Source organism: Sylvia atricapilla, chromosome 5, assembly GCF_009819655.1.
Source record: "Sylvia atricapilla isolate bSylAtr1 chromosome 5, bSylAtr1.pri, whole genome shotgun sequence".
In the NCBI taxonomy this organism is placed as follows: Eukaryota; Metazoa; Chordata; class Aves; order Passeriformes; family Sylviidae; genus Sylvia; species Sylvia atricapilla.
Window position 1 is genome coordinate 23214162 of NC_089144.1, and position 12886 is coordinate 23227047.

Below are 12886 nucleotides of genomic sequence, written 5' to 3' on the forward strand. Positions count from 1 at the left end.
GGCTGGGAGCAGCCTGGGACAGTGGGAGGTGTCCCTGCCATGGCAGGGGTGGCTCTGGAGGGGCTCTGAGGTCCTCTCTAACCAAAACCATTCCAGGATTCCTTGTTTCTATGATTCCTTGAGCATGGTAAGGGATTACACTAGTTACTGTCCCAATCAATGTCTGAATTTCTGAACACTGGGAAGAACACAGATTCCCCTTCTCCACGCTCTCCAGCTGCACTAAAGAGAGGCTGCTCCATGGAAAAATGAGTGGGAACCCCTTTGCTGCCAGGAGTGACCCACGCTGCTGCCCCGGAGCCACAAGGGGGCTGAGGGACCCCAGGGAGCGACTCCAGCCCTGAGGGGTGGATCTGCTCCTGGGATAACACACTCACAGACCCCATCTGTCCCGAGGCAGGCAGGGACAGGGGCTGGGAGGGGGAGGCCCTCACGTTGAGCACATCCTGGCGCAGCGCTGTGGGCTCCACGCAGCTGATGAGGCGCAGCAGCAGGTCCATCATGGCAGAGGTGTCGATGTGCTTTAGCACCAAGCTCAGGAACTTGTCCTTTTTCCTCAAAAACGAGATCACCTGTGGAAACAGGAGCCTGCATCAGCTGCCAGTGGAACACAACTCCCTCACAGCTCCTCTACAACTCCCTCACAGCTCCCCCATAACTCCCTCACAGCTCCCCCACAACACACTCACAACTCCCTCACAGCTCCATCACAACTCCTGGAGCTTCTCGTTTGTGTCTCAACCACTGACCTTAGGTTGGAAACTCTCCAGGGAACAAGGGAATAATTTTTATTCCAAGGCAACGCCAAATCAGATCTTTTCAACCAACTTTTTTCCCCTCTGTGCCACTGAGAAACCAAAGACCACAGAAGTAAGTGAAGCTGGAGAATTTTCCTTTCCTCTCAAGCTCCCTACCAGGCAGCACTTAAAACCCCAGTATTTACTGGGATGTGAGTATTCCTGAATCCCTGATCAGCCCTTCCAGAAGGATGGAAGGCCTTGTTTATGGATTGGGATGATTCTGATGACCCTCAAAATGCCTTGCTATGAAAAGTGAAGCTTTAGCTGTGCCATGGAGATATCCCAGCTGTGGCAGATCCCAACCCTAACCTCTGGGAAGAGTCTGTCCACGCCAGCATCTCTCAGCACTGAAGAATCCCAAGAACTCTCCAGAGACTCCATTTCACCTCTGGCATTAAACCCAGCCCCAGGAAAACCACAAGCTCACAGCAGGGACAGCAGCAGTGCCGGGGAATTGCCTGGGTGGGCACAGATCCCATCCCTACCTGTTCTGTTTTCCGTGCAATGAGGTTCCCGATGGTCTTGCTGAAGAAGCTGGCGAGGAGGGGGTTCAGGGGGGGCTCGTGGTCCAGGAAGTCGTAGAGGATGTTGAGCAGGATCTCGTCCCCGCCCAGTTTGTCGTTGATCTGCGGCACGTCCGAGGTCAGCAGCTCGCAGGCTGTGTTGGGGTACCTGCAGTGACACACCCACAGCAGCCACATGTCAGATGGGAACCCTCTGAGTCTGCCCTCTGCAAAGGGCTCAGGAAGGGAAGGAATTCCTGGCTGGGAGGGTGGGCAGGCCCCGGCACAGGGTGCCCAGAGCAGCTGTAGCAGCCCCTGGATCCCTGGCAGCAGCCAAGGCCAGGCTGGATGGGGCTGGGAGCAGCCTGGGACAGTGGGAGGTGGGATGGGTGGCACTGGAGGGGCTTTGGGGTCCCTTCCCACCCAAACCATTACATGACTGATTCCCCCTGGTGAGGACACTTTTCCCACAATGGGTTATTACTCATCTGTGACCAGACCAGGTTTCTACACCAGGATCTTTCCCAAGCTCTGCAATGCAAGCTCTGCACTCCACACAAGCCATTAAAACACATCCAGACCAGCTGGGAGCTTTCTCTGCACCATTCCCTTCCCCAGCAGCCTCCTCCTGTTCCTGCAGGTCCAGCCCTGAAGGTTCCAAAAGCCCCTCAGGCCCTACTGCTGCTGTTCCAGGCTTGGTGCTGCCCAAGGTGCTGAGGCTGAGGATGACACTGCCACCAACTCAGAAGAACCTTCCAGCCCTTTCATCCCTTACAGCCCCCAAGGAACACAAGGACTAATTTCTCCTTTCCCTGGCTCATTCCATGCAAAAAGCATCCACAATTCCTAAAGATCTGCATGCGGAGCCTCCCTGGGATACACATCCCATGGACAGGGGAGAAATGGGAGCTCTCCCTGTCCCAGCAGGTTCTGCACCTGCAGCTCTCACAGCCCCAGGTCTGACCCAACCCCTCACCATTCCCGTTCTGACACCACATCCCAGGCCTGCATGGAACTCCGCTCACCCAAACTCCCTCTGCCCCCGCGGGCCCTGGGTGCCGAGCTTCCCTCACCCCTGGGCTCAGCAGCTCTTCAGCAGATCCAAGATTCACATTCTCCTTTTCCTGCTCCAGCCTCCTTTCAGGTGTTTAATTTCACAAGTTCTGCTTGCATGGGGTTTACTGGGGACTTTTCCTCTTTGCAGTTTCCCCTGTGAACTTTATGAACTTCCATCCCACTGTTTCAGGGATAAAGCCTTTATGTGATCCCCTCTCCATACACTCTGAGCCCCAGATCCTCCTAAAGCTATCGAGTTTCTCCCTGTTCCACTTCACAAACTTTCATAACCTTTCCTGAGGAGCCAAAAGTGGATTTATACAGACTCCATTCTTCCCACTCAGCCTTTGTTTATACCAAAAGCTCCCCTGGTTTCTAATGAGCTCAAACCCTCCTTCCCCTCTCCAGGCTTTGGAGACACTTCTGAGCCTGCCCTGTCTGGGAGTCCCAAGTGCTGCCAAGAAAATGTTCCAAGAACACCAGCCCTCGGTGTCCCAGCAGGAATTTCCTTCTTGAAATTTACCCTTGTCCCCCCATTCCCTCATTCTTCACCTGTTTGGTTACAATCAGGGAGTCCTGGAATGGGCTGGGTGAGAAGAGACCTCAAAGTCACCCCCTGCCATGGCAGGGACACCTCCCACTGTCCCAGGCTGCTCCCAGCCCCAGTGTCCAGCCTGGCCTTGGCCACTGCCAGGGATCCAGGGGCAGCCACAGCTGCTCTGCCAATTCCAGCCCAGCCAGGAATTCCCAATTCCCAATGTCCCATCCAGCCCTGCCCTGTGGCAGTGGGAAGCCATTCCCTGTGTCCTGTCCCTGCAGGCCTTGTCCCCAGTCCCTCTGCAGCTCTCCTGGAGCCCCTTTAGGTCCTGGAATGTTCTGGAAGCTCTCCCTGGATCCTTCTCCAGGTAAGCACCCCCAGCTCTCCCAGCCTGGCTCCAGAGCAGCTCCAGCCCCGGGAGCAGCTCCTCTGGACCTGCTCTAGGACCTTCTGCTGCTGGCCCCAGGGCTGGGGTGCAGGTGGGTCCCAAATCCACCTTTCAGAGCAAGATCTTGTACAGCAGCCTCAGCATATTCCAAGTTATTACCCCACATATTCCCAGGCATTCACTCACCTGGGAACAGCCACATCACACTGTTGCCAACTCTGACCCAAAACCAGACCTGAACCATTTCTGTGCCTTTCCACCAACACCAACCCCAGCCCTGATCCATTCCCACCAGAAAAAACCTGTCCAGTTTTATTTATTTATAGTCAGAGCAGCCTTTTATTTTTATATAAACTTCACAAAGGCAAACAAACTCCCCAAACCAAAATGTCAATATTTTTGAGTATACATGGGGTTAAAAATGTATAAACACAACTTTGGTGAGAAGCAAAACCCTGTGAGGAGCTCAGCACGGCCTGGGCAGAGGCAGGGAGCTGTGATCCTTGAAATCAGCAGGATCTGGACATGCAGCACACTGTAAACATCCCAGATTTTATTCATTTTCCAGCTCACTTTGTTCTGTGGGATTGGAAACCCATTGAGTTCAGAGATTTCTACCTCTTGTGCTTCCCTCTCCTATAAAAGCCTACTCAAGGGGGTTTGGATTTTGAGGGAACGGCAGGATAATTTTTTTTGAGACATTATTTGAGATAGGATTTTTTTGGGGACATTATCTGAGACCTGATTATTTGAGACATTATATAAGCTATGTTTTTTTGGAGACATTATTTGAAATAGGAAATATTTTTGGAGACCAACTCCATGTTAAACCATCAAAAAAAGCAACAAACCCTGACAATTCCCTCCAAAACACCCCAAATGCTGAAACACCCGCAGTGCCCAAAGCCTCCCTCCCCGCCAGGAGGTGCCACCCCTGGCAGTGGGGACAGAAGCCAGGTGGAATCTCTGTTTTCAGCCCCTGGCTGGGGTGTCCTGGGCAACAGGGATCCAATACCTACTTGAATCGGACCTTCTCGTCCATGTCCACGGGGGGCTCGTGGGTGATGAGGGTGACCAGCTGCTCCATGCAGTGCTGCTGGCACAGGAAGTCCAGCAGCCGCCGGTTCTGGGCCTTGCATTCCTGCAGGACGTCATCCTCGTCCATCAGCTCCTCCAGCGTCACATCCTCCTTGTCCAGCAGCTTGTCCACGTGTGACGTCGTGTTCAAATCAAACTTCCAGAACATGGTGATGGGACACGACTGCCTGGGGGTGGGAAAGCACTGGTTACTGCTCCACACCCACCATGGATTATCAGGGAATCATGAGGGCAGAGGATTTCTGAGATCTTCCAGTCCCACCATCAACCCCATCCACTACCACCCCGTGTCCTCAAGTGCCATGTCCACAGTTTTTGAACGCTTCCAGGGACGGGAATCTCCACCCCTGCCCTGAGCAGCCCCTTCCAGTGCTTTCCAGCCCTCCTGGGGAAGGAATTTCCCTAAAATACACCCTGAGGCTCCCCTGGCCCAGCCTGAGGCCGTTCCCTCTCCTCCTGTCCCTGTTCCCTGGCAGCACAGCCCGACCCCCCGGCTGTCCCCTCCTGGCAGGGACTTGTGCAGAGCCACAAGGTCCCCCCTGGTCCCCCTTTTCTCCAGGCTCAGCCCCTTTCCCAGCTCCCTCAGCTGCTCCTGGGGCTCCAGACCGTTCCCAGCTCCATTCCTTGCACAGGCTCAGGGTCTTTCCTGGGGCACTGCACTTTGAATCCCTCATTTCCATCCACCCCTACCCCAACCCTTGTTTGCCTTTTGGTTATCCTGATTCTCTCTGTTGAATTCTATTAATGATGTTTTTCCACTCTGTTTTCCTAATAGCTGGAATTTTGGAAAAGCTATGAGTTACACCAAACCAAGGCACTGTACACCCCTAGGAGACTCTTCCAGGGTTCTTCCTTTTGCTTAACATTTCCTCCTCCAATTCCACCCCTCACCATCTCACCTCAGCTCAACAACCCTCCAAAGTCCTGGTTCTGGCCATAGTACCAGGTACAGAATTCATGGAATTGTGGAATGGTTTGTGTGGGAAGTCCCTCCAGTGCCACCCCTGCCATGGCAGGGACACCTCCCACTGTCCCAGGCTGCTCCCAAGCCCCAGTGTCCAGCCTGGCCTTGGGCACTGCCAGGGATCCAGGGGCAGCCACAGCTGCTCTGGCAATTCCAGTTCCCAATGTCCCATCCAGCCGTGCCCTGTGGCAGTGGGAAGCCATTCCCTGTGTCCTGTCCCTCCAGGCCTTGTCCCCAGTCCCTCTGCAGCCATTAACACCAACACCAGGCCGTAGCTGTCATTCCCCAGGGACACAAGTGACACATCCTGGGCAGTGCCACCCCGGCTCCCACACTCTGCACACAGAGGCCCTGGGCTGAGCCATGTCCCTGTGCCTCATTCCCAGATGATCCAGCAGCACCATGTGATTCCATAACCAGGATCACAAAGCTGTTTTTAACCTAACCCACATCCTCATTTCTGCACACAGAATTCTCTTCATCCATTTCTTTGGCTTTTTCCAGCATCCAAAAATGCTCCCATGCCTAATCCTCCACCAGACCAGTCTCAGTCTGTGTAACCCCAGCTACAGGACAGACTGAATGTTGTACTCTTAAAAACCCATTTTCCCTCAGGAATGACATGGAGGGGACTCTGCCTTCCAGTCACCAGAGCAGGGCCTTGCAAAAGGCTGAAGAACCAAATTTTCCCATTAGATTTTAAATATCCCAGTCCTTCATGGTGTAACTTCCACAGTAAAGCTCCAAGTGAAGCATTCACAAAACCAGGACATGGAACAGGGGAAAAATTGAGTTTCTTTTACACGTCAAGATTTTCCCACCTGGAATCCTGGGGGCAGCTCTGGAGAACCCTGGAGGGGCTGGAGTGTGTCCAGGGAACGAAGCTGGGAAGGGTCTGGAGCCCCTGGAGGGGCTGAAGGAACTGGGAAGGGGCTGAGCCTGGAGAAAAGGGGGACCTTGTGGCTCTGCACAAGTCCCTGCCAGGAGGGGACAGCCGGGGGGTCGGGCTGTGCTGCCAGGGAACAGGGACAGGAGGAGAGGGAACGGCCTCAGGCTGGGCCAGGGGAGCCTCAGGGTGGACAGCAGCAGGAATTTCCCCATGGAAAGGGTGCTCAGGCCTTGGAACTGCCCAGGGAGCTTTGGAGTGCCCATTCCTGGAGGTGTCCAAGGAATTCCTGGATGTGGCACTCAGTGCTCTGGGCTGGGGACAAGGTGGGGATGGGGCACAGCTGGGACTAGATGGGTTGGAAGGGCTTTTCCAACCGCAGGGATTTTGGGATTCTGGGATTTCAGCAGTGAATTTCGGAGTTGGGAGCAGCCATCTGAATGTTCAACCTATGTGACACTGCAGTGACAGCACTGCTGGGCTCGGTGTGTTCCTCACAAACTGTTCTTTGGGTATTTTTAACCATCTCTGTTTGGTTATAAATTCACCGAGGGAAAATCTGGCACCAAAGGCCTTCAGTGAAGGAGGTTTAGGGGCTCAATCAACCCAAACGCAGAAATATTCCCTCCACTGGTGTGGAATCCACACAGAATTCTCACCTTTCAAACTGACAACCATTGTATCCTAGCAATTCCACGGCTTTCCTGAACTTTTTATACATCTCTAGGAAAAGCTGTCTGACCTTCCTTGGGAAAGTGGAGAGGGGCTGGGCTGGAATTGGCAGAGCAGCTGTGGCTGCCCCTGGATCCCTGGCAGTGTCCAAGGCCAGGCTGGACACTGGGGCTGGGAGCAGCCTGGGACAGTGGGAGGTGTCCCTGCCATGGCAGGGGTGGCACTGGAGGGGCTGAGCTCCCTTCCTACACAAACCATTCCAGGACTCCCTGATTCCATGGGATCTGTCACTTCTCCCATCTCAGTACTTCAATTTAGGTCACTTTTGCCACCAGCAAAGCAGAGCTGTTTTCCCTTTTTCAGGTGGACACTCAAAGCCCTTCCCAGCTGCTGATTTTATTTCTGGAATATCCAATGACAGCAAAACCCACGAGGGCTCCAGGAGAGAAGCTCTGTGTCAGCACCTGCTGTGGGGCTGCTGTGATGCATTCCAGGGAACATCTCCAAACCTGACGCAGGGATATCCCAGCGTCAGCGCAAGCCCTGTGTTTGCCACCAAGGCTCTGCAGGAGCTGCAGGGCTGGGAGGGAGGGGAGAGGCTGCAGCCAAGGAGAGCCCCATGGCAACCCCTGTGGGCACCAGGCTCTGGGACAGCTCATTAACAACAGCAATTAGACATCTTCTGGGTAGGCATCAAAAACTCATGGAATCCTGGAATGATTTGGTGGGAAAGGACCTCAGAGCCCCTCCAGAGCCACCCCTGCCACGACAGGGACACCTCCCACTGTCCCAGGCTGCTCCCAGCCCCAGTGTCCAGCCTGGCCTTAGCCACTGCCAGGGATCCAGGGGCAGCCACAGCTGCTCTGCCAATTCCAGCCCAGCCAGGAATTCCCAGTTCCCAAGATCCCATTCAGCCCTGCCCTCCAGCAGCCTGAGGTCACTAGGGAATGTGATTTCTGTAGGTGTGTCTTTGGGCCCCATCTGGATTAAAGCCCCTCTGTCCCAGCACAGCAGCACTAGCTTCCAACCCATGAATTAATTCCTATTAATGATAAAAAGCAGTGTTAGGGTATTTGAATTGTCTGGGACAATGCAGGAGACATTTAACCTCCCTGTTCCAAGACTAACAAACCCTGCCTCCTCAGGACTGGCAATATTCAATTCCCTGCCAACAAAATTCTAGCTGAGCTTAAAAAAACTTCCAACAAGTAATGCACTTGCTGCTAAAGACCCCAAACAAAGGACTCCTTTTGCCACCTCTGCTCTGTTCACTTCTTTGTCTCCTTCTCCATCTGCTTAGGAGCTGGGAGGAGGGGGGGGTGTTTTATTTTATTTGTTATTTTATATAGTATTTTGTACAGTATTTTGTATGTTTTTTTTTTTTTTTCCATTTTATTTCATTTCATTTTCCGCCCTTCCCAGAGCCATGTCCTGGACATGTACCTGCCCCAGAGCTGTTCATCTGCATAAAGGACAAAATCAATGTTTTACACAAAATGTTCTGAGCCTGAGGAGTTCCTGGCTGGGAATTCCAGTGGGGAATTTGTCCTTTAATTATTTATTTTTCACAGATGATCTCCCAGCCTCCTCCTGCTGGCAGTCCCAGGAAACGGCTCCTTCAGCACATCCCAAGGCTCCCTTTGGGAACTGCAGTGAGAACAGCAGGAAAGAGACCCGGGGGCGTGGCGCTGGTGACAGGGTCAGTCCCAGGTGACTCCAAAGGGACCTGGGGATGGTGCTGGTGACAGTCACCAGGTGAGTCCCCGGTGAGTCCCCGGTCCTGGAGCCTTTCCCAGCCCCCCTGACCCCAGGGCTCCAGGAGTATCCAGGCCCTGAGTTGCTGTCATTTCTCCCAGGGTTATTCCCAGTCAGTTCTGTGTCACCAAGGGCTCCCCTGAGCCTCAGCAACCACAGGCACAGAAGGAACATCCACAGCACTTTCCAACCTTTCCGAAATGCTCTCCGCACTCCAAGGCCAGGAGAAGTGAACGCGGAGGGGAGGGATCCCCCCAGGCAACTCCTGGGAACTGGACAAAATTCCCAAGATTTACTGATTTTTTTAGGCCCATTTGAGACCATTCCTGCTAAAATAAAACACTGAATGTTTTCACTAGGTGGGAGCACATGGAAGTGCTGAGGGAAGGAAATTCCCAAAAAGAGTTTCAGGATCCTCGTGCCACCCCAGTAACAGCCAGTACAAAATCCCAAAGCCAACCCCAACTCCAGCAGCTCTGGCCCAGCTGAACAGATCCCAGGGTGGATTTTATCCTGGACAGACAGAGATTCCTAATGGGAATTTCAAGCTTATTCTTTTTTCTGCCAAGTTTTAATACAAAATCTCCCCTATCTCCTCTGTAAGAATAAATAATTTTAAGCTTTGCTATACAAAGCAACAAAAAATACCCAAAACATAGGGAATTCCCTCCAATTCCAGTATGGGAAGAAGTCTGGAGCACACCAGGACCACACATCCATCCAAGAGGTCTCCACCTTTAATCCCAGTTATCCAGTCACAGTTATCCCAGCTCCAGGGAATAAAATCTCATTTTACTGAACCTGCTGAACGTGAAGCCCCAAATCAGCTTTTTCAGCAAACTGTTCCACCACTGGAAAATCCACCTGGAAAATACAGATGGACAAGGCCAGGCTAATCAATGGCTCAGCTGAATTCCCACTGAAGGGCTGAGCAGGGAATTCCCTGACAGCTTTAGAGCAGAACTCTCTCCCTTTGGTGACTCAGCAGCAGGATGAAAGGTAAGAAATGAACGAACACAAATTAGAAATAGGAAAAGGCACAGGCAGATCCCAAACCAGGGCCAGTGGATTTGGGAGTGATCCCAGAAGGAAGAGGAACAGCGGGGAACCAACATCTGCTTGGGACACAAAACTAACTAGGCTGAGCCTACCAAAGCTGTCGCAAGGACCAGGGTGCTCCAAGCTCCACCCAACCTGGCCTTGGACATTTCCAGGGATGCAGGGGCAGCCACAGCTTCTCTGGGAATTCCATCCCAGCCCTCACCACCCTCCCAGCAGGAATTCCATCCCAATATCCCACCAAACCATTCCACTCTGTGCATCTTTAACTCATCACCTATTTCCATGGGAGAACCTGTTTTACATAAAATCTCTCCCTTTGGAGCATTAGGGAAGCTTTTCCCAAATCAATTCCCAAGAGGAAAATGCCCGAGTCAGCCACTCCACTGCTGGCACTGGGAAGGATCCTGCTGCTCCCACACCTCCAGGAAATCCCAGGGCAGTGAATCCTCAGTGGAATTCCCTGCAGGAAAGGGCAGCTCCTCCTGTGGGCCTTGAGCTGCTCTGCTGGATGGTTCCCATTCCTGCCCTGGGGAACTCTAGTGAAAGATCCCGGCCTGTTCCCTTTCCCTGCCCCACAACGAGTGCACAGTGTGGCACTTCCACAGGAAATTCCCTGGAACAGCCACAGCAGTGCCCAGGAGAACAGGGAAACAGGAGCTCTCTGCTCTTCCCGGATCATGGGCCTGTGCTCAGGTTCTGAGCGGCACTTCCCAGCTGAACCTGGTTTTAGGGAGGATCCCGGTCAGCACAGCATGAATCCCAGAACCCCTGAGGCTGGAAAAGCTCTCCCCGCCCATCCAATCCCAGCTGTGTCCCATCCCCACCTTGTCCCCAGCCCAGAGCCCTGAGTGCCACCTCCAGGAATTCTTTGAGCACCTCCAGGGATGGGCACTCCAAAGCTCCCTGGGCAGCCCCAGGTGATGTGAACTGCCCAGCACCCTTTCCATGGGGATAAAGCCAGCCCAGGCCCAAGGACGGCACAGGGGCACAGGGACTGAGCTCCTCAGTGGGGACTCCCTCGCCAGGAACATCCCTGGGACACCACAGTCCCCTCTCATATGACTCCAGGTATTATATAACAGGACTATCCCCAGGAGCAGCCACAAGAACTGAGCACCCACCATCGCAGAGCTTGTCCTCATTACTGGGAATTAATTTGTCCCTCAATGAGGAACTTCACAGGCCCTGGCCACTAACCCCCCAGTGCTGGGCTGAGCCCACAGGGGAGGGGGACCCTGTCGCTGTGCCCAGGTGAGGCCCCACCTGCAGAGCTGCCCCAGCCCTGGGGACACAGCAGCAGCACCTGGAGCTGCTGCACAGAGTCCAGAGCAGACCCCGGAGCTGCTCCAGGGCTGGAGACCCTCAGCTCCCAGGGATCCAGGCTGGGAGAGCTGGGGGTGCTCACCTGGACAGGAGAAGGATCCAGGGAGAGCTTCCAGCACATTCCAGGGCCTGAAGGGGCTCCAGGAGAGCTGCAGAGGGGCTGGGGACAAGGCCTGCAGGGACAGGACACAGGGAATGGCTTCCCACTGCCACAGGGCACGGCTGGATGGGATCTTGGGAACTGGGAATTCCTGCCTGGGCTGGAATTGCCAGAGCAGCAGTGTCCAAGGCCAGGCTGGACACTGGGGCTGGGAGCAGCCTGGGACAGTGGGAGGTGTCCCTCTCATGGCAGGGGTGGCTCTGGAGGGGCTCTGAGCTCCCTTCTATCCCGAACCATTCCAAGAAAAAAGCACAGTGAGATGTTCCTACCTTCAGCAGAAGTTTCTTCAAACGTGAAATCTCCTCCACGGACAGAGAAACATTTGGGTTACAGTTTGTGGAATAGACCCAGCTTCAGGAAATGGTTTTCATCCAATGTGAATTTCTTTTCAAGCTTTCAATCCTGGAAAAGATTTTAAAAAGTTACCAATAACCAAAGGTACCTGAGGGTCAATGGTTTTTATTTTTTTCCCTAAATGAGCTTCTACAGAACCTTTCAGCACAAAGGAACTGACAGCCCCAGCCAAGCCACCACCACCACAAGATTCTCCCAGTTCCCTCCTCCTGCAGCTCTGCGGAGATGTGAACTGCCCAGCCCTGGAGGTGTTCAAGGCCAGGCTGGATGAGGATCAGAACAGCCAGGGATAGTGGAAGGGGATCACAGAGGAAGAGCCAGGGCTGGCTCAGCCCAGGAGCTCCCCCACAACTCCAGAGCTGGGCTTTAACCACTCTCTTGAAATCCAGGAATTCCTGGTGTGGGATACACCTAAACAGAGACCAACCAGCAGGAGGCCTCTGCATCAAATAGAAATTAAATTTAATGTAAAAATAAATTTATTTCTTCATAATCCAATCAGTGATTACTTAACTGGAGGTACAACATTGACTCAAACCAAGGGCATTGATCAGAACACAAATTGTTCAGGAATTTATTTCTAAACTTTGATGCCCTTTTCACCAGAACTTGTGCCTAAAAGTCCTTGACAGATTATGGGAGGTTGTAAAAGTCCTCCTAGCCCTTCTAATCCAAGCTGTGTCTGACCCTCACCTTGTCCCCAGCCCAGAGTCCTGAGTGCCACATCCAGGAATTCCCTGGACACCCCCAGGGATGGGGACTCCAGACCTCCCTGGGCAGTTCCGAGGCCTGAGCACCCTTTCCATGGGGAAATTCCTGCTGCTGTCCACCCTGAGGCTCCCCTGGCCCAGCCTGAAGCCGTTCCCTCTCCTCCTGTCCCTGTTCCCTGGGAGCACAGCCCAACCCCTGCCATGAGCAGGGACACTTCCAACAAGAACCCTCTCAGCAACTGTCTGCTGGGCCACAAATGCCAAGAGTTCTGTAAAATTCTGCACAACTCTGGCTTAAATGTACACCGAAGCTTTGGAGAGCACAACGCTGGAAAAGCCATGGAAGAACACACAGAATTCTCACAGGGCACAGAAGAAGCTGCCCCAGGGACAGGGAACAGTGGAGGGGGTTGGAAGGGAGAATTTGTCTTTGTCTCAGTTGGCTTTGCATTCCACAACCACGGAGTCCTGGGATGGGCTGGGTGGGAAGGGACCCCAGAGCCCCTCCAGTACCACCCCTACCATGGCAGGGACACCTCCCACTGTCCCAGGCTGCTCCCAGCCCCAGTGTCCAGCCTGGCCTTGGACACTGCCAGGGATCCAGGGGCAGCCACAGC

General features: G+C 53.6%; 1 protein-coding gene across 9 annotated transcripts in view; it reads right to left on the reverse strand.

Moving 5' to 3' along the window:
* The window catches only part of PPP6R2 (protein phosphatase 6 regulatory subunit 2), a 55427-nt gene that overhangs the window by 23504 nt on the left and 19037 nt on the right, over positions 1-12886 (reverse strand). For all 9 annotated transcript variants that reach the window (XR_010743597.1, XM_066318954.1, XM_066318955.1 and 6 more), the window contains exons 2-5: positions 11475-11607; positions 4305-4550; positions 1286-1472; positions 435-572 (exon numbers count right to left, since the gene is read on the reverse strand). Coding sequence is in view for 8 of the 9 variants with exons in the window: in XM_066318954.1 (XP_066175051.1) it covers positions 435-572; positions 1286-1472; positions 4305-4531 (552 nt within the window). In the remaining variant the exon portion in view is untranslated. The remainder of the gene's footprint in view (positions 1-434; positions 573-1285; positions 1473-4304; positions 4551-11474; positions 11608-12886) is intronic.